This window comes from Pinus tabuliformis, chromosome 4_1, assembly GCF_031772625.1.
Source record: "Pinus tabuliformis cultivar Carrire ecotype Pingquan chromosome 4_1, CPIR1, whole genome shotgun sequence".
In the NCBI taxonomy this organism is placed as follows: domain Eukaryota; kingdom Viridiplantae; phylum Streptophyta; class Pinopsida; order Pinales; family Pinaceae; genus Pinus; species Pinus tabuliformis.
The window spans coordinates 601,789,569-601,810,693 of NC_142303.1; the positions used below are offsets into that span (position 1 = coordinate 601,789,569).

A 21,125-nucleotide genomic window follows, 5' to 3' on the forward strand; every position below is an offset into this window, starting at 1 on the left:
CAATCCTAGGAAATAGTGAAGGAGGCCCAAGTCCTTCATCTCAAACTCTATAGCAAGATCCTTCTTGCATGATAGTATCAACAGCTCATCACCCGTTAGAATCAAATCATCAACATACAGTACAATGATAAGCAACTTACCCTCCACCACAATCTGGTATAGGTTCGGATCCGCCTCGCTCTTGGAGAATCCAAGTCCTGTGAAATAGCTGTCTATCCGTGTGTACCAAGCACGTGGTGCTTGCTTCAACCCATACAGCGCTCTCTTGAGCCTGCACACATGCGACTCGCTGCTGAAGACTTCAAAGCCTTCGGGTTGCTCAATGTACACCTCCTCCTCAATGACTCCATTGAGGAACGCAGTCTTCACATCCATCTGATGAATGTGCCATCCCATCTGTGCTGAGAGAGCAAGAATCGTCTGTATGGAAGAATACCTTGCGACAGGTGCAAAGGTCTCCTCATAATCGATCCCCTCAATCTGTGAAAAGCCTCGGGCAACAAATCTTGCCTTGTACTTCTCCACACTCCCGTCAGCTGCCTGCTTAACTTTGTAGATCCATCTCGAACCCACCACTGATTTCCCTTCCGGTCTAGGAACAATCTCCCATGCACTGTTTCTGACAATAGAATCATACTCTTCCACCATGGCGTCTACCCATGCGGGATCCTCCACAGCTTCCTCGAAAGAGGATGGCTCAGTCACAACACACTTGCTCATAAGAGCCATGTATGCAGTGTACCGATCAGGTGACTGTCTCTGCCTGCGTTGGGCTGTAGGTGGTCCTACAACTTTCTTTGCATCTTGAGCTAGTCGCTCAGCTTCTGTCAAGCGCTTTCGCCCTCTGATGGTTGGCGCTGCATGAGTGGTCTCTTCCACTCCATGAACCTCGTCATGTGGCTGATCCACGTCCTGAAGCTCATCCTTAGGAACTAATAGCTCCTCATCTGCATGCAAGTGTAGCTCCCTCTCAAGCGAACACTTCATGGCTTTCTCCTCCTGAAATTTTATATCCCGTCGCACAACAGTTTTACCACTGTCTGGCAAATACACATGATAGTTGTGGGGCGTATCAGTGTACCCCACAAATATCCCAACCTCTGCAATCGGCTCCAACTTCTTTCTGGCATCCTTCGTCACATGCATGTAAACGTTAGCACCAAAAATCCTCAAATGAGAAAGATCAGGCTTCTTACCAGAATAAGCCTCCTCGGGTGTACTCATGCCAAGTATCCTATGAGGACAACGGTTCTGCACATAAACTGCTGTATTGCATGCTTCCGCCCACAAGTGAAGGGGTAGGCCCTGATCATGCAACATTGCCCGTGCAGCACCCACAATCGTTCTGTTCTTCCGCTCAGCTACCCCGTTCTGCTGTGGGTTATGGGGAGCTATGAGCTCTCTACGAATCCCTTCTGCCTTGCAGAAATCCTTGAACTCGTCCGAGATGTATTCACCACCATTATCGCTCCTAAGAGCCTTCACCTTCTTCCCCGACTCCTTCTCGACCAGTGCTTTGAATTCACAGAACTTTGAATATGTCTCGCTCTTCTTCTGCATGAAGAAGATCCAGCACTTACGAGAGAAATCATCAACAAAAATCACATAATACCTGTGTTTTGCTGTCGAAGCAACTGAGAAAGGTCCACACACGTCTGTGTGAATTCTCTCAAGGATCGTCGTGGCGCGACTATCCTTCTCGTGAAAGGTGGCTTTCACAAACTTCCCCAAAGTACACCCCTTGCACTGATCTGACTGCGCAAGTGTGCCTTTAGGAAGCCCTGTAGTGATATGCTGCAGTATCTTCAAGGCTCCATGGTGAAGGTGACCCAATCTCCTGTGCCACAACTCGCCATCATCCCGGCTCACCAATCCTTCTGCCTTGCCTGCCATTGCTGCGCATCCATCTACATGCAACTGATAAAGGTTCCTCACTCGAACCCCTATCTTCCGGGTCTCACCAGTTGTCTTGCTGCGCAGGAAGGCCTTTCCCTCGCTGAAAACAACATCATACCCCTTGTCTTCTAACATCGCCACTGAGATGAGATTCTTCTTCAATCCTGGAACATGCATGACTTCCTTCAATACAAAGGGTTTACCAGACTCCCTCTCAAAGGAAATGGTACCGATACCGGTCGCACTGTATCTACCATCATCGCCCATCTCGATGTGCACTCCAAGATCTTTGTCCTCCAGATCAGAGAACAAATCTCTATCTCCCGTCATGTGAAAAGACGCACCACTGTCCAGGAACCACACTGATCCCATCACACTTGAAACCAAGCATGCGATCAATGAAAAATCAAGCTCAAACTGAGAAGCTAAAGCCTCTCCCCCTGCAAATCCAGCAGCTTGCTTGTTCTTCTTCTTCTGCGGACAATTTGTGGCATAGTGTCCATGCTGGTGACAGTGAAAACACTTCACTTTGGACATATCCTACTTCTTGCCTTTCGCACCAGACTGAGAAGCTTTCTTGCTCTTCCCTTTCTTTGCTTTGGCAGCCAAAGCACAATTCTCTTCATCAGATACCTTTGATGAAGATCCATTCTCACCTTTATTGTTACTGAGTTTATCCTTGAGCGCCAGGTCGCTCTTGCTTTGGAATAACATTTGCAATCCGTTGAAAGACATTTCAACAACACTACTGCAAATTCGAATTCCACCAGCAACCAACTCAACTGCTTCCGATCAACCCTTGCTTGATATCCTGTAAAAATCTCTTCTACAAATCAAGCTGCTCTGATACCATGTAGAAATTTTTTTTTTCTACAATTATCTAGCTCTGATACCATGTAGAAATTTTGAATAATTTAACACATATTCAACAGAGATTATCCTGATCATACAATTTAAGCGGAACATGTATAATACATAATCTCCTCTACGTTGATCAAGAATATAGCAGCATCAATAACAATAAAACATCAAGAGCATTCACACATTAACACAGTATGTATCACGGGGAAAACATCTCGCAAAAAACCCCACACTATCTGTATATTAATGATTGAGTCATGTAACATTACACAGCATAATACTTCTCACAAGTATCTCCACCTCTGTTACACACAATACAGCTCAGATCTGATCTCCAAATCTCTTCCACTGCTTGCCTGCCTCCACTGCTCAATACCTGCTCAAGAACTGATGAGAATTGCTTCCCAAACTCGATTTTCACCTGCAAAATAGTCACTCACTCTTTGTGGACGTGAGCAAAGGCTAAAATGCGGGCCAAATACGTGAGCAAACTCATTGGCATACTCAATCCTTTGATTGTGCAAGATCTGGTGCACAACTATAGTCACAACTGATAGCAATCTGATTCTCTACCACCTGTCCCTGTTGAACTGAACATGCACTGACATGCAACTGAGTTAACTGATGTATTCTTTAGTTGTATTATGAGTTAATAATTAGTTTAACAACTCATCATTAGTCTATCTGCAGTTAGACTAACTACAACCAGTTTAACTAAGTTAAACTGAACACAACTCCATCAACTGTACCTCCAGTCCACTAAACTCAACTCACTTGAGTTCTAACTGAAGTCATGCATGCAACAACTCAACTGACTCATAAGAAAAACGAATTTCCTTCTGACAGCTGCATGTGCCACTTCCGTAGCTCAAACTGAAGTGCTCCAAGAGAATAAGATTAAGTTTATAGTCCAAATATTATTGTGAGATAATAATATTTGACTTTTCTATTTTTGACAGCCAGTCTAAAAATAGACTTGATCACTCACACTGTGATCACTCACACTTTCATCAAAAATAGAAGTCCATCTATTTTTCCCAACTTGATCAATCATCCATAAACATAGACATGATCCATATGTCTAAAAATAGACATAGTCTAAAAATAGACTTGCGCCAAAAATAGCCTGCGGGCCCACTTAGTGAAGGCGACTCTTTTCACTAAGCTCCATCATCTTGTTGCAATCTCAACAGGAAGAACTAGAATGCAAATAGTCCATAAATGCTTCTGTAAGCTTATTCTTCATCTGTCCGTCTTCCATTGCATGGATTTGAGAGAGGATTTTTATTTCTTCTTATTTTGTAGTGGCCATCAATATTTTTTCTTTAGGTGCTAGCGAATAGGATTCTTCAATACTAGAATCACTATAGAATTCAAAATCAGAGTTAGTATACATATGACAAGCACATTTTTCTGATTCTGAGCAAGAGCAAGACTGTTCTGAGCATGAACAAGGTTTCATATAGGCTTGTAACTGTTCTGCAAAAGAGTTGTTTGAAGAACCGTAGGAGTCAAGGGACCCTTCAATTTGCTGCTGCTGGATTAGACCTTTAATTACTACATTAGGGCAGTGTTCTGTCCTATGAGAGCGAGTTCCACACTTTAAGCATTGTATCGGTCCCTCTGTTTTAACAATTTTTCCTTTCTGGAATATGGCTTGTGAATTTTTGCCTCTGTTCTTCTTTGATTCTTCACCTTCTGGACATTTAGTTAAAGTGTGTCCAGTTTTTACACATAACCAACAAGTAAGCTTGTTCTATTTTTCTTGCTTAGATGTATGTAGATGAATATCAGAGGGTTTGTAATAGTGTGTCCGAGGGACATACTTGTAATACCCTTTCCTAGCTATAGAAGAACCTTTAGGCCTATGAGAAGGCTTTCTTTGATACTTGCTGAATTTAGCAGTCTGTTTGTATTGCTTGTTGGTTATTTTCTTAAATTTTCTTTTTCGAACCAAAGGATCATCAATTGTAAGTCCATATTTATTGCAAATGGACTTTCTGTCTGGAAGCTTGGAAAGTTTTTCCAATGATCTGTTCACTTTGGAACTTGTACACAGACTCACTAAAGTCTTGGTGATATGAGAATAAATCTCTCCCCAAGTGTATGATTCAAAAGGCAACTGAAATATTTCTTGCAACCTGATGTAGTCAACAAATCTAGATGGAAGAGCAGCAAGATATACCTGTTTCCATAATAGATTTTTTGAATCTTTCACTTCATAGATTTGTTGTATCCAGTCGCGATGAAAGTCTTCAAACTGCGACATTTTTTGGCATTTGAGATTCATCAGAATGACTTCATGTTTGTCTGCAATTTTTGTTTCACAACCACACCAGTGCTCTAATATCATGGAAGTTAGAGCACCAATCATGTTGCTTGTTGTTGTGCCATCTGTGTTGTGTATTACATCTCCTACTTCATCTTTGAGAACTTCATCTTCCATTTTTGCCAATAATGTTGGAGATGATTTTGTTTCCCACCACCTGAGTAGTGTTCCTATGAAACACTGAATAATGGTTTTGCAAGTTTCTATTTCAATTTTACCTCTGAGACACATAAGTTTATAATTTGTAAACATCATGTCAAGCAATTGCCTAATCTGACCAACACTCAAATTGTCAATGTTCCATTCATGATTTGACTCGGGAAAGAAAGTGTGTGATTTTGGGAGCTTTCCTTTGCCTTCTATATCAGGAGAAGGATATTCACTGAACCTACGTTCCAAAGGTTCATAAATAGGGAGAATCTAAGATTCAGATTCTTTCTGTTCTTCTTCTTCCTTGAATAAGGAAGCAATTGTGATTTTCTCTGTAGCCTCTGATTTTTCAGCAGAAGATTGAGCTACTTCTTTTGGAAATAATGCCAGAAATCTGTCAACAGGTTTGACAGGATCTTGAATCTTGATATTTCTTTTATATAGAAAGGAAGTAGGAACTAGTTTATCAATTTTAGACAAATTCATTTTTTTTTCCTTTTCAATTAAACCAGTTAATAAACTTTTTGTAGTACGAATGTAGTCTACTATTTTTTCCTCTACTTCTTCAATTTTATTCAAGAATTCTTTGTCATATGATCTAACAACAGATGAAGAGTACTATACATCATTGAGGCTTCTGTTTACCTCATTTATAGAAACTTGAACAATATCAAACTGTTCTCTTACTTCAGCAGACTTTGCTGTGTTTATTTCTAGGCCTTTGATTGCAGTGTTAGTCCAGTTGATCTGTTCACTGGCTTTCTGAATGCTACCATCTATTCCCAAAGCATTATCATCCTTTTGAACCAGAGGAATTGCCTTTGCTGTATTTTGGTTTTCACCAATGATGATACCTCTATATGGAGGAAAGGTAGATGGTGTCTCCACTTTGCTGCCATCTAAAGCAGTCCAGGAATGTTTGGTGTTTGAGGAAGATGATGTTCCAGTCATCAATACATTTTCAGAATGAACTTCACGTTTCCATTCATAGAAAGAAATCCAGGAGTTTGTTACTTCCATGTAATGTTTCCAATCCTGAGATAACTTAATTTTTTCTTCAATATTATAACTGAGGCCAAACTATTCTGCATCTGGAGGAGTAAATAAATCCCAATTTAACATGGATTTCATCCATTTGGAACTTATTTGGAATTTTAGGCAACCATTCTTTAAAGTGAAGAACTTATGCATTTCCATTACAACAGGATTTTTGCAATCATTTGGAATAGGGCCAAATCTGGATGGAGGGATTAGACCTTTTGCTTGTTTTAAATATCCTAATCCATATTGTGGCTTTGAGTACAATATCAGAGATTGCTTTCATTTTCCTTATAAAACTGTCAATGAAATGATGGCAAGAGAATGGTCACCTTTTCATGATGAAAATAAGACCTTAAAAGAATACATGGCCAGGCATTATGAGTGGCTTGTATTAACCAAAGTGAAATATAAAGTCATTTTAGGGAAACCCATGATTGTCCGGAGAATTTTTACTAAAGCATGGGATGAACTACTATATAAAAAGTATAGATTCCCTGAAATTACTGTATTTTGATGGTTTTCATGGGCTTAACCAATAAAAGTATCCAACAGTGTAATCTAGATGTCCAGTCATAGGGACTCAATTGTGGCCAACTTTTCTCGTGGGCTTCGCTGTACAAAAGCATCCACTATGTTAATTATGCAGTTAGCTTATTTTCCGTAAGATTTACTTTTCTGGACTTGGAATATTTGTGCGGATGTCACCTCATTGTTACCCGAAAGCAAGGATTCCATCCCTTTGTTAGATGCCCTATAGTAATGTTTGTCCCATCCCTTTTCCTATAAATGGAGAGTAAGGCTCATTGTTGAGGCATTCAGGGTTGGAGTTGAGTCTTAGAGTCTTAGAGATTTGAGAAGTTTGCGTATCAGTGTGCTCGGCATTGGTAAAAACTTTCCAATCTTCTAGACAGAAAGTCCATTTGCAGTAAATATGGACCTACAATTGATGATCCTTTGGTTCAAAAAAGGAAAGCTAAGAAAAGAACCAAAAAGCAATACAAACAGACTGCTAAATTCAGCAAGTATCAAAGAAAGCCTTCTCATAGACCTAAAGGTTCTTCTATAGCCAGGGAAGGGTATTACAGGTATGTCCCTCGGACACACTATTACAAACCCTCTGATATTCATCTACATACATCTAAGCAAGAAAAATGGAACAAGCTTACTTTCTAGTTATGTGGAAAAACTGGACACACTTCAACCAAATGTCTAGAAGGAGACGAATCAAAGAATAATAGAGGCAAAAAATCACAAGCCCTATTCCAGAGAGGCAAAACTGTCAAAATAGAAGGACCGATACAATGCTTAAAGTGTGGAACTCGCTCTCATAGGACAGAACGCTGCCCTAATGTAGTAATTAAAGATCAAATCCAACAGCAGCAAATTGAAGAGTCCCTTGACTCCTACAGTTCTTTAGACAACTCTTTTGTAGAAGAGTTACAAGCCTATATGCAACCTGTTCATGCTTAGAACAGTGTTTCTCTTGCTCAGAATCAGCAAAATGTGCTTGCCATATGTACTCTGATTTTGAATTCTATAGTGATCCTAGTATTGAAGAATCCTATTCACCAACACCTAAAGAAAAACAACGATGGCCGCTACAAAAGAAGAAGAAATAAAAATCCTTTCTCAAATCCGTGCAATGGAAGACAAACAGATGAAGAATAGGCTTACAGAAGCATTTATGGACCAGTTGTGTTCCATTTCTTCCAAAGATCCAAATAAAAAGCCTTTATTTGTTGATGCTTCCTTTGAAAGAAATACCAGATCTTTTCAGAGGCATCAGGAGAAACTGGGCAAGGTGTGTTCACTCACCTTGGGGGAGGTAAGTAGAGAAATTCATAACATCAAATTAGAAATCTCTGCTTTGAAATCTTAGCTAGCTGAAATAGAAAAGGGAAAGCAAGCTAGAAAGGAGACTTCTCATCCATGGGATATAGAAGAATATTCTAAGAATTCTAATATTGAAATCATTGAAGGGAGAAAGATCCTGTTTTTGGATTTCAAGAGATGAGAATTATTGCCATTGCATATCAACAAAACCATGTTAAAGTGAATATTTTTATACAGGGAGAAATGTTTGCATTAACAACACTCATAGACTCTGGTGCTGATGTAAATATTTTGAATAAGAAAGCTATTCCAGCAAAATATTGGGTCTCTGCAAAAAGAAAAGTTGTTGGCTTAGGCAACAAAACGCTTAACTATGAAGTTCCAAAAGCATTTGTTTTGATCATCATTGTATAAATTTTACATTTGCAGTTGCAGAAATACTAGTTGATTGCATCCTAGGAAATATTTTCCTAGCAGCAGTTGAGCCTCATGGATCAACCAGATTAAAAGAAAACAAAGCTGGTTACTTCATCATTGTTCCTACATCAAGGGGAACAACAAAGAGGATTGAGATGCCTTATATCTCAAATCCCAGAGTTTCTACTATGATCGAGACGGTCCAAGAGCTGGACAAAGCTGAAGCAAAATTGATAGATCTAAAAGATCTAAAGTATACATTGAAGGTAGAAGAACAGCTAAAGCTTCCTTAAGTCAAAAGAAAAGTTTAGGAAATAAAGAAGCAAATAGAAGATGAACGTTGCTCAGAAGAGCTGAATGCATTCTGGCACAGGAAACAACAAGGAGGTTATTATATATATTATATTTATTTATTTTATTAGAAATGTAATTTTATTATTTCTAATATATAAAGAGGAATAATGAAGTTAGTGTTTTTTTGAAGGTATAATTTAATATATATATATATATATATATTTTAATGTAAAAGTGAATTAAGTGTTGAATTAGGGTTTTTATTTGCACATTGACATGCTTACTTTCATCATGGTGGGGTATGGGTTTAGCATAATGATTGTGATATATTTTCACACTTTAATATTTGTATACATTTTTGAGGTGGGGATTGAGGTGTGCATTCACGTTTCTACTCATCATGCCTACTTTTGAGTGGGAGGTGTCATGTGAGACATACCCGTTTCTACTCATCATACCCACTTTTGAGAGGGAGGTGTCATGTGAGACATACCTGTTTCTACTCATCATACCCACTTCTGAGCCGAAGGTGTCATGTGAGACATACCAACTTTTGAGCGGGAGGTTGTCATGTGAGAGTGATTGTCTCTATTTTCATCATTATGAAAGTGGCATAAGCTTGAATATGTGTAAGTAGGATAAGTATTTTAAAAAATAGGATAAGTAGGATAAGCATTTTAATGTTAAAATAAGCTGACACTTATGACATATATCAACCACATTTATTAATATGGTTGTGCTAGTATATTTAAGTTTTTAAGCAAAGGGGCATTGTTGAGCCAACCATCCATGAATTCTAATGCCATGAAGACCCAATTATGCTGGTCTTGTCAAGCCAGTTATCAATGAACTCTGATTCTGTGAAGACTCAATTATTTTGAGTTCTTTGAATAAAATTGTGTGTTGTACATGAAACACAATTATCAATGGGGTGCATGTTATACAAGGAACATAGGCCGGTTCACAATGTCCACTGTGTCATACAACACCATTTCCTTTTGATTAGGAGTATGAAATTACTTTCCACACATTCCATAATAAATGTCTCTATATAATGAGTGTCTCACATGTAGATTGTCTCTCCCAAACCATAGAAGCAAAGATAGCAACATGGAGCCAGATGCTAGTGGTTCTACTACTAGATAAATTGTTGAGTAACTTGCTTCACTAACTAGTCCAACTTCCTATGGTTTGGATCAGAAGAGAGGGTTGGGTCTAGATCTTCACTTGGATCATTTGTAATAGAATCACAATTATAAGCATTAGGATTTCTCCCATCACAAAGGTTAGACTTGGATCATGGTCTTCAAAGATAGAAATTGGGTCTCAATTTTGAGTTTCTAGTCTTTAGATATAATAAGGTTGTTCTTTTGCATTTGGATTTGTGTTCGCTGCAAAGTGAAGATATTCTCTTATATAGATGGAGACTTAGTGGTTTGAATTTTAGAGCCATCGCTCCACTTGGAGATATATTCATATAGGGATCCATTTGATTGAGTCTCAATCATAGCAAAGTGTTGATGCTGTGATCAACACCCTCCAAATTTTTTTCTTATTCCCATTAATTTTGATATCCAATTATTTGAAGGAAAAATAGATACAAATGCTTTGGAGAAATGGTTAAATCTATTAGAGCTATTACTTCTTCCAAATTTTTTCCAATAATGAGAATATCACCTTCGCACTCCTAAGAGCCCTTCCCCATGTCAAAGATTGGTGGGAAGGTAACTAAGAGAGACACAATCAAGACATGTTTAGCATATTGAATGAAGACCCTGCTTACGCTACTTTTTTTGACGCCCTCAAGGAGGAATTCCACCGCGTACATGGGATGACAACTTTGCGCCATGAGAAAGACTAGTTAGTGCGTGAGTACAATAACATTTTCCATACCTTGTGCTCGAAGCTAGGTATCAAAGACTATGAGTGGAACCTGGGTTTTAAGTACTATAGTGGCCTACATAGGTACATCCAGATGGAGATGGAGACTAGGAGCCACTTATCGATATGCTATCAAACTTGAATAAAAATTGAAGCAAAGGAATAAGTGAGAGTTTGGGTCTGTAAATACACTGCACAAAAACTTGGAAAATGAGGCCCTAACTTAGAGAACAAGGGATAAAGTGAGGATAGAACTCAATATAAATATCCCAAGTCACAGAAAAAGAAAGGTAATGGGAAGTTAAAGAAGGACACTAGAAAATGACGTGATTTCCAAAAAAGCTCCTAGAACAACACTAATGAATGCCTCTTGAAACAATCACTGTTGGCTGAGCTTAAAGAGTAAAAACGAGTCTCTAACTCATATTCTAATTCAAAAGAGGATAAAAGAAAAATGATTATCAATGCAGAACCCAATGCTACCATTATAACTACGAATATCTAACCAAAAGAGTTAGAGAAGCATGAGGAGGGGGAACACCTCTTCTATTCACATGTGTGAGTAAAGGGGACCCCACTACATTTCATTGTTGGCAGTGGGAGCTAGAAGAACCTAATTTCAGTTGAGTTCACCAGGATATTGATGTTTATGAAAGTGCCACACCCTATACTATACACCATTAATTGGTTGAGCTATGAATAATACATCCATGTTAGCCAACAATGTTGCTTGTCCTACGACATCAAGCCCTTCAAAGTTGAGGTATTGTGTAATGTTGCCCCACTCAAAGTTTGTGATGTTCTTCTAGGACAACCTTATATGTGGAAAGAATACACTGGTTATGAGTCTTGACCTTGTAGTGTCATTGTTACTCTAGGAAATTATCTCTAAATGATGCCAGAGGCAGTTCCAACTATGAGAAATCCATTAATATTGGAAAAACAATGCCAACAAGTAGTCTCTTACTCTTCCAAGTTTCTGCTTTTCATGGTTCAACTACAAGGAGAACAAAAGGTCACTACAACCAACACAACTTCAACACAACCTCTCTATGTAGAACAAAAACATGTAGACAAGCCTTTAGAAGGGTCCATAAACATATCCACCTTAGCTTCAAGGGTGCCTCTACACTTCTAGGTCAAACATCCATGTATATGGGATGATATACCTCCATATGCTAAAAATGACTATAATAGAGCTCTCCAAAACTCTATTGGCCATAGCTCTTTTCAAACATGTTTGGGGTTCCAACTAAAACCCCCATGGATGTCACTCTTTTGATTGCATCTTCACTAAAAAAGTCCTCCCATGCTTAGGTCAAAGAAAATCGAGGAGCCAAAGTTGTTGAATGGATCCATCACTTATGATAATAGGTTCATGATGTTATGCAAAAAGCCAATGGCAAGTACAAACAATAGCATGACCAATATCAGGTCCACACAAGTTTTTTGCTACAATGGATTAATCATGGACATAAAGCCAAAGGATATCCACTAACTGAGCATACAAATCTATGAGGTTGTCAAAGTAGGGAAACTTTTTCACTGAGGTAGGTGGCTCACCAGGTGCTCAATTCAACAAAAAATTCCCCATTCGACGAGGGAACTTGATGCAATGGAGACCATTTCTTCGTAAGGGGGGAGGATTGATCTAAGTGGATGTTAGTGAATCACAACGAATAATTGTTTTCTACTATTGGTGGTTTACAAGCCCATGGTTTTGGTAAATCATAGTATCCACTCATGGTACTTGAAAGGTGGAAGAAAACAATATAAAAATCTAATTGTACAATTAGCTTTTACCATATAAAACCATTCAATAATTTTTACTATAGTGATTTGTGGTATTCACCCATGGTTTTTTGTAAGCCATGGTATATGAAATATAATGAAAGCTCCCGCCTCTAGGTAAAAAGGCACCCACAATAATATGAATATGAGCCGTCACCATTTTAAAAGCCATGAAGTTTCTCACCAAGTAGTCTAATGAAATTTTTACCATTTCATACAAAGAATTAAGTTATTTTCATATTATTATTTCGTGTACATTATTTTCTATGCATTTGTGATTTATTCTATTATTTATATTTCCTATAAATTATTTTCTATACCCTTGTGACATATTCTATTATTGATATTCAGTCTCATTCCTCTCACAACCCAGATCACTGCTGGAGTAAGGTGTTATTTGACCAAGCACCTCATCATGCAGGTCACCCATCATAATTATACAAAAGTAGGACGAGATTAGTGAATATGCATTAATTACATTGCATTAAACAAAATTACGGGCAAGAACAAGTTACCCCTAGCAAGGATAGATGATCTATTGGATTAGTTGCAACAAACAAAATACTTCAATAAGTTAGACTTAAAACGAGGTGTTATTGAGTTTGAGTTAGAGAATAATATATGGAAAACAACCTTCAAAGCTAGACAATATTTGTATGAGTGGTTGGTCACGCCATTTGGTTTATGTAATGTACCAACTATGTTCATTAGATTAACGAATGGTATACTGCACCCATATTTCGATTCATTTGTTAATGTGTATTTAGATGATATACTAATATATAATGCTACTTGCGAGGAACACATCTCACATTTAATGCATGTTCTAAAGACATTGAAGAAGCACCAAATATTGGAAAATCATAAGAAATGTGGGTTTGATAAATACTCTTTGGTGTATTTAAGATATGTGATTGGTGGAGGAGAGCTGAAGATAGATCTTGCCAACATAGAGGCCATCATGAAGTGTTTGGTGCCTACCAATGTTTTTGAGGTCAAGAGATACATTGGTGAAGCACAATACTTGAGGGAATTCATAGCCCCATTTTTTGTGGTAGAAGCACTAATCCATGCCATAAAAATGAGTAACAAGAGTTTTTAGTGTGGAGTTAAAGAATAAAATCAATCAAGCACTAGTTTTTGCATTGCCAAACTTGTAACAACCTTTTGAAGTGGAAATAGATGCAAGTGGGCATACTATGTAAGTGGAGTTGGTGCAGGGAGGAAGGATTGTATGCTATAATTTTGAAGTATTTCATGAGGTAATTCTTAATTAGCCTACTTTAGACATGAAGTTCTATGCCTTGGTATAAGTTATAAAAAATTGGAAACACTATCTGATGGGAAAGGAGACAATAATCCACATAGATCACCATTGTTATAGCACCTGTAGTCCCAAAAAAATTTATAAAAAATCAAGAATTACAAGTGGATGGGGTTTTTACAACTATTTCATTTAGTGATAAAGTACATGAAGGAAAACACAAACAAGTTGGCCGACATGCTTTCAAGACAACTCATATAAAATATCACAATCTTGGAAACTATGATGTAGATGGATCCTTTCACCCATGATGCATACAAAGACACATATACAGAGGATGAAGACTTCAAGGAGGTGTTTCAACAATTTTAAAGGTAGAGTCATGTGCACAATGGTGATATCACAATTAACTATCATCTCTAGAAAGGGTTACTTTACAAACTAGACACGTTATGTGTTCCTAAAGGTGAGTGACTACAACTAACGGGAGAGGCTCACACCTTCAATGTTGCAAGTAATTTTGATATAGGGAAGAATGTGACCCACTTATGGAGGCATGTGTATCAGCCTAGGATGTAAGAATATGTAGCTAGGTTCATAAAAGGATGTTTGTTTTGCTGTACCATCAAGCTTAGTATTAGGAAACATGATCTATATTATTCCTTACCTGTACCCACTCATCCATGGGAAAACATTTCCATGAACTTTGTGGGAGTTTTACTAATAACTAGGAAGGGACATAATTACTTGTATGTGGTAGTTGACAAGTTCAACAAGATGTTTGTTTTCATGCCTTGTAAAATGACCATAAATAGAAAATAATCCAAAAATGTGTTCTTTGGATAGGTCTGAATGCACTTCGAGATATCAAGGATCGTCATTTTAGATAGGGACACAAGATTTCTCATTGCATTTTGGACTATGTTATGGGATAAGATGAACATGACTTAACCAACATGACTTATGGAAAATAGAAGTAGCCAACATGACTTTGGTGCAGCATTTGAGTGGTTACAATGAGAAGCATCCAAAGACTTGGGATGAAAATTTGGCATATACACAACACTCTTATAATAGAGTAGTCTAAACTTCTACTGGTAAGTCTCCATTTTAAACTTGTTTTTGGATACTTACCACTTTCACATTTGGATATTGTATATGGTTAGTAAGGAGGAGTGAGGTAGGATCTCACAAAGGGTGCTTTAAAGGTAGAGAAATTTGTGGAGAAAATTAGGCAAATCCATCTGCAAGTACAAGAGACTAAATAAGTCATAGGAAAAGTGCAAATCTAGGCATGATCAACATAGAATAGACAATTTATTCAATGCGGGAGACAAAGTATGGTTATAATTAAACAAGGAGAGGCTATAGAGCCCTCGTAAGAAAATCAAGGATTTGAAATATATGGTCCCTTTGATATATTAGAAAAGGTGGGAGATAATGCTTAGGCTCATTCTATCACCATACTTATGCATTTATTTCATTATATTGTATTTCATCCATATTGATGCTATAGGGTGGAAAAATTAGAGAATCACCTTAGGGATAAGTTTTAACAGTGAGACCTAGTTTGGAGAATTGGGGTCAGAAAACTTTTGTGGCCAGTTTGAGGTTTTAAATGACATTATTTTGTTTGGGAGTTGCGGGGCGGGGGTGGGGGCGGGGGCGGATGGAAAAGTTTGTTGCTCAAGTCTAGCACCCCCTGGACCTACTATTGTACACTAAAATACCTTTACAAAGGTGCACAAATTATGTCAGTTGGATTTTAGATGCAAAAGTTATGCCTCTCAAAAGTTGACCTATTGTGGTTGACCACCATAATTCGAGAGGATGCCACGTCAACCCTCATTACTCATGGAAAAGGGGGCTAGCCATGTGGGAACTTTGAAGAAAACTCTGTAAGGATTTAGTTGTAACTCATATTGAGGGTTGAGTGGGTCAAATTTAACCCTTGGTTGGCTATCATATTGTGTTATAGCCATACCACTAGGAGGAAAATGGATTTGATTCTAGTCTAATGCATTTTGTTCCATAGTAGAGTAGAGTGGCTCATAATGGATAGAGAGAGGGAAAAATATAGAGGGTTTCTTCTATAGTAGCTCATGGGCCACATATCTTACTCCTTTGTATTTGCACAATTTCCATTTAGAGAAAGAGAGAGCAAAACAACCTCACCTTCTAGTTGAGTTTTCTCTCGAAATGGTTTTCTAGGTCATATCTTGACTGTAGTGTTGTGGTTTGTGAATTATTGTTTTATATGTGCTCTATTATTCACATTTTATATATTTCACGCATAAACAAAAATAAATAATTTGAAAAATCCTGAAATTTAAGGAAAAATAACCCGTATAGTATATAGATTTCAGATTTTAGTATATTTTTATTAGATCTATTGTGACAAACTATCCAATGGAATATCTGCAATAGTTTAAGAATTAGATAACAATCCACACTTTGCTTATTTCTTCCTTTTATGTAGTTATTTCTCACAACCTTTCATATCTAATTTTCTTGATTTACACCAAGTTGGGATTCTAGGTATTCAATCTAGAAGAAAGAAATATTTTATAAATATTTTTTTTAATAATAAATAATAATAAAACAATATTACAAATTTTATTTAATTACAAATTAAAAAATTAAATAATTAAAAATATGTTCTATAAATGATTTTATTTAAATTATTAATAAAATTTTAAGATATTGATAATAAATAAAAATAAAAATATTTTATTTTGCTTTAATAATAGAAAAAGATTAACTTTGGATGGGGTATGTGACATGATTTGCTTTCACAATGCAATCATTGAATAATTGCTAGCTCTTCGTCCTGATGCCGCAATAGGTGCCATGGTGACAACATCTCCATAGCATGCAACAAATTATGAAGGTGAGTTGGAAACCTTGAACCATAATGGAGATTCAAGCGCTATTTCCTTCCGACTTGGCTTATGATTTGAGGCTTCCCTTTCTAGCTTGTCCCACCACTACCACTATGGCCATAGATGGAATGTTTTATGGCTATAAAAAGCTTGGATTCTCACCTTGTAGACACAACGCCTCTGCTCTCTCTATAAGATTGTTTTATAGGTTAGTTTCAATTTAATCCTCTATGTATGTTTCCTAATTCAAGCTTTTTTGGTGGCCTATTTTCGAGTGTTTCTCTTTCCCAAGCTGGCTTGTTCCTTTCTCTTTCCAACTTCCTTTCCTCTGATTATTCTCTACAACTTCCTCTTGTCGAGTCTTGGTTTGGAATGTCCTTATTGAGGTTTCTCCCTCTTGTTCTTTGCCTTTCCTTTCCTAGTTGGTCACTCTTGTTTGCCATAGTGCCTAAAACTAGTACTAGTTGTAGTCACCATGGTTGCTAAGGGTGCCGCAACCAACCCATCTTGCAGAGTTAACAGGGGTGCAAAGGCCATTGTTTCCCTCTCTTGGAAACTTATCCTTACAAATCCAAAGTCAAGATCAATGTTGTTGAGGTTGAAGCTCGAGTGGAGATGAGTTACCTTCATAATGGAAATATAGAGGAAGATGTGGGGAAGTGGGTCCTAGACACATATAATCATAGGTTAAAATGTGTAACAGAAATACCAGATACTTACATACAATGGATCTCTATTATAAAATAAACACAGTGATAGGGAAAGTGCTTATGGAGAAAAGTGAAGCACAACAATAAATTCTTCTCTATATAGATGCCGTTCAACTATAAGTCAAAACTTTAGATCATAAGGTTACCCTTCTTGCAAAGAAAATTGTTAGTTTGTAGTTTATAGCTACAAAGGAGGATGATGGAAACCCTAAAGACATGCCTCAAGACTCTCCTTCAACTTTTCATGCATAGGTTCATGTTTTTTGCTTCTCTATTTTTGCTCAATGCTAATACTCTTTATCAAAGGCATAATATGAAACTATATACTAAGTTTCTCTGCATAGTCATATAGTCCTATACATAAAACACTTGTGCTTTTGTTGTCATTATGATTTTCCCAATAATAAATCAATAGTAACTATTATATTTAAAACTACTTAATACAAAATCATAAATATTACTACTTAATTCAATACACAATTCTAATCTAATTTTGAAAAAATTAATAATAAAATTTAAACAATAACTTATATTATTAAAATGCTTAGACTTGTATTATTGAAATAATACATTTTGAGTGGGCCTAATGGTTAAGAGCATGCATTTCCTCCTAAGAGGTCACAGGTTCTAAACCAGAGGGGGGTAGAGTATGTATGCCTTTGTAGACTTAGCAATTAGTGGGTCCTTTGTCCCACAAACAAAGGGGTCTCATACACCAATGTGGTGGAGACAGGTTCTAAACCAGAGGCGGGTAGAGTATGCATGCCTTCATAGACTTAGAAGTTGATGGGTCCCTTGTCCCACAAACAAAGGGGTCTGATACACTAGAGGGGGGTAGAGTATGTATGTTTTCCTAGACTTAGCAATTGATGGGTCCCTTGCCCCACAAATAAAGGGGTCTCATACACTGAGTATGTATGCCTTCGTAGACTTAGCAATTGATGGGTCCCTTCTCCCACAAATAAAGGGGTCTCATACACCAATGTGGTGTCTGGCTTGGCTGTGACCTTAAAATTGGATAATAATAATGATTAAATACATGACATTAAGAACTTGTCACTTAACTTGAGGATAATACATCTCAGTGAGCATCTTGCTTTGTTTTCATGATTTAGGTTACTTTCTTAAGTTAGAGTCCTCGTTTGAGACTTAAAAACGTAAATTATTTTTTTATTTTGTTGGTTCATTTTGGGTATGACATTAAATTGATAACTTTAATTTATTCTTCTTAAATAATAGACACAATTTTATTATATATATATTTTAAACTAAATACTATGATAGATCCATTTTAAAAATAGATCTAATATGAGCTGAGAGGGATCCAATTTCTTCATATGCATTTTTTTTAATTTTTTTAATTTAAATTTTTTATTTAAGTAGACATGACCAAAATTTCAAATTTGATAATAAAAAGAGAAATTTGTACATCATATTAGGCTGTAAAATAAACCTCTAACTAAAAATCATCACTTAACCAAATTTACATACTATTTAATTACTTTTTCATATACGATGCAACAACGATTCGAAGATCAAACCTGCATATTATGCAACCAGCATTTGAAGATCAACCTTGCAAGTTCGCTCTTCATCCTTAGTTGCATAAATACTCATCAGTTTTTACGCAGAGTCAACAACCACGATTCGAAGATCAAACCTGCAAATTACCTTGCAAGTTCGCTCTTCATCCTTAGTTACATAAATACTCATCAGTTTTTACGCAAAGTCAACAGTTAAAAAAAAGCGGACATTCCATTCTGGTTTTGCAAGCACGACCTTCTTTCTTCGTTTCACTGATACTTATTAATTTGCACCCACCTTTAATAGTAGTAACACGGTAAGGCACAAGTGTACACAGTGAGTAGTTTGAAAGTATGCTCTGTATGAATAAGATGTTCTGTTTGTTACCAATACAGAAATTAGGAATTCAACTCGCTATGCTCACCGGGGATACAGCCGCCTCAGCTGCTCTCATTGAAACACAGGTAAAAAATCATAACAAATTCCCACAGATTACACTGATTTGTACAATTGTTATAACATTATTAGCTTCCAAGCATTCATCTGACTCTGTACCCACATTCAGGTAGGGCAGATTCAAGTTTATTCTCAACTACTGCCACAGGACAAGGTCCGAATTATTGGAGATTTAAAGTCTGTGGGCAAGACAGCCATGATAGGCGATGGAATCAACGATGCCCCAGCTTTAGCTGCAGCTGACATCGGCATAGCTATGGGTGTAGCAGGTTCGGCCGTGGCCATGGAGACTTCAGATATAGCTCTCATGTCTAATGATATCAGAAAAATTGCAGGAGCAATTAAGATTGGCAGGAGGACATTGAGGAAAATATACATAAACGTTGCCATCTCCATTGCCACAAAGGTTGTTATCTTTGCCCTCACTGCTGTAGGCTTGGTGTACCTCTGGATGGCAGTTCTGACAGATGTAGGGACCGGTATGCTTGTAACATTCAACAGTATGCTTCTCTTGAAAGGAGCAAGACACTATGGCCATGTGGTCTGCAATCGCCAAGATTGTGATGATGGAAGTCACTGTCACAAGGATAATGATTGTGATGATGGAGGTCACTGTCACAAGGATAATGATGGTGATGTTTATTACCATGTTCATGGTGGTGGCAACAGGCATCAGGTACACAGGAATATTGAGACATCAACATCAGCAGATTGCACTCATACATTACAGGAGGCCGATACTTGTGGCGTTGTGAAATGCAGCGCATGCAATTTCCCGTTTTCGATTCATCATGGCTGCGCCAAGCCAAGGACCAGTCGCTGCTGTCAAAATTCTTATCCTCCTCAAGTTGATCTCTGTGCCTCCGGGAATTGCAGAGGCGGTAAAAGGCAGCTTGGAAGCAGTCACATCAACGATTCAAGATTCGAGCAACGCTGCAGTTCTTCCAATAACTGTTGTAAATCTGACAAGCTCGGAAACAGTCAAATGATCAGTGGTTCTTCTTCCAGTAACTGCTGTAATTCTAGTAAACAGACAGGCCAATGTACTCAATCTAATGATTATGAGGCACATGAGATTGTTGTTGAAGTTGGATGTCAAGAACATGGATAACAGGCAGGTGTGCTTGCCAGTGGACGTTGAAGCTAACCTTCCATGACTTCACCAGCTCTCAGAGAGCTTGCCTTTAGGTTTTAGTACTGTTGTGTATGTTTCTCAACTATATGATACGATATATCAATCACTTTTTTATGTTATAAAACGTGAGGATGTTGATCGTGGTAAAACACTTTTCTCATTCCATACTAAAACACAAGTGTAAATATGTTTAATGAAAATCCAATTTTATGTTTGAGTATAGTACCTGCTTACATTATACTATGTTTTGAGCAGTGACATAGTACCTGCTAACATTATATATATAAAAATTATATTATCTATTAGAAATTTTAATATATATATATTTTATTTATTTATTTTTTTAAGTACGAAAAAGGCTTGATTATATTATGCTAGATAATCATATAAAGTCTAAATACATCTGAATACTCTGATATGAGAGATAACCTTAAACTTGTACAAAACTGTAGAGGAAAACAAAAGTAAAGCTGATATGTCTGATAGCCAATATTCCAATATTCCACTATAACTAGATGAGAAAAAGAAGTATATGTGCTGTCAACCAGAAGGGAAGACAATGCTTGAACAGATAGATAGTCTAGATGAGTCAAAGCCCCATAAAGGGGCATCCTCTACCCACTGATAGATGATATACAAAATATGCAAAAAAGTGCAAGAT

The 21,125-nt window shown here is 37.3% G+C and overlaps 1 protein-coding gene across 4 annotated transcripts in view; it reads left to right on the forward strand.

Annotated features, from left to right (window-relative positions):
• Nucleotides 1–20,686, forward strand: part of LOC149177436 (putative inactive cadmium/zinc-transporting ATPase HMA3) — a 40,726-nt gene extending 20,040 nt beyond the window's left edge. For all 4 annotated transcript variants that reach the window (XM_089420138.1, XM_089420136.1, XM_089420135.1 and 1 more), the window contains 2 exons: nt 19,269–19,337; nt 19,439–20,686. In XM_089420138.1, the coding sequence (XP_089276264.1) occupies nt 19,269–19,337; nt 19,439–20,440 (1,071 nt within the window). In that variant the 3' untranslated portion in view covers nt 20,441–20,686. The remainder of the gene's footprint in view (nt 1–19,268; nt 19,338–19,438) is intronic.
• Nucleotides 20,687–21,125: the final 439 nt, after the last annotated feature.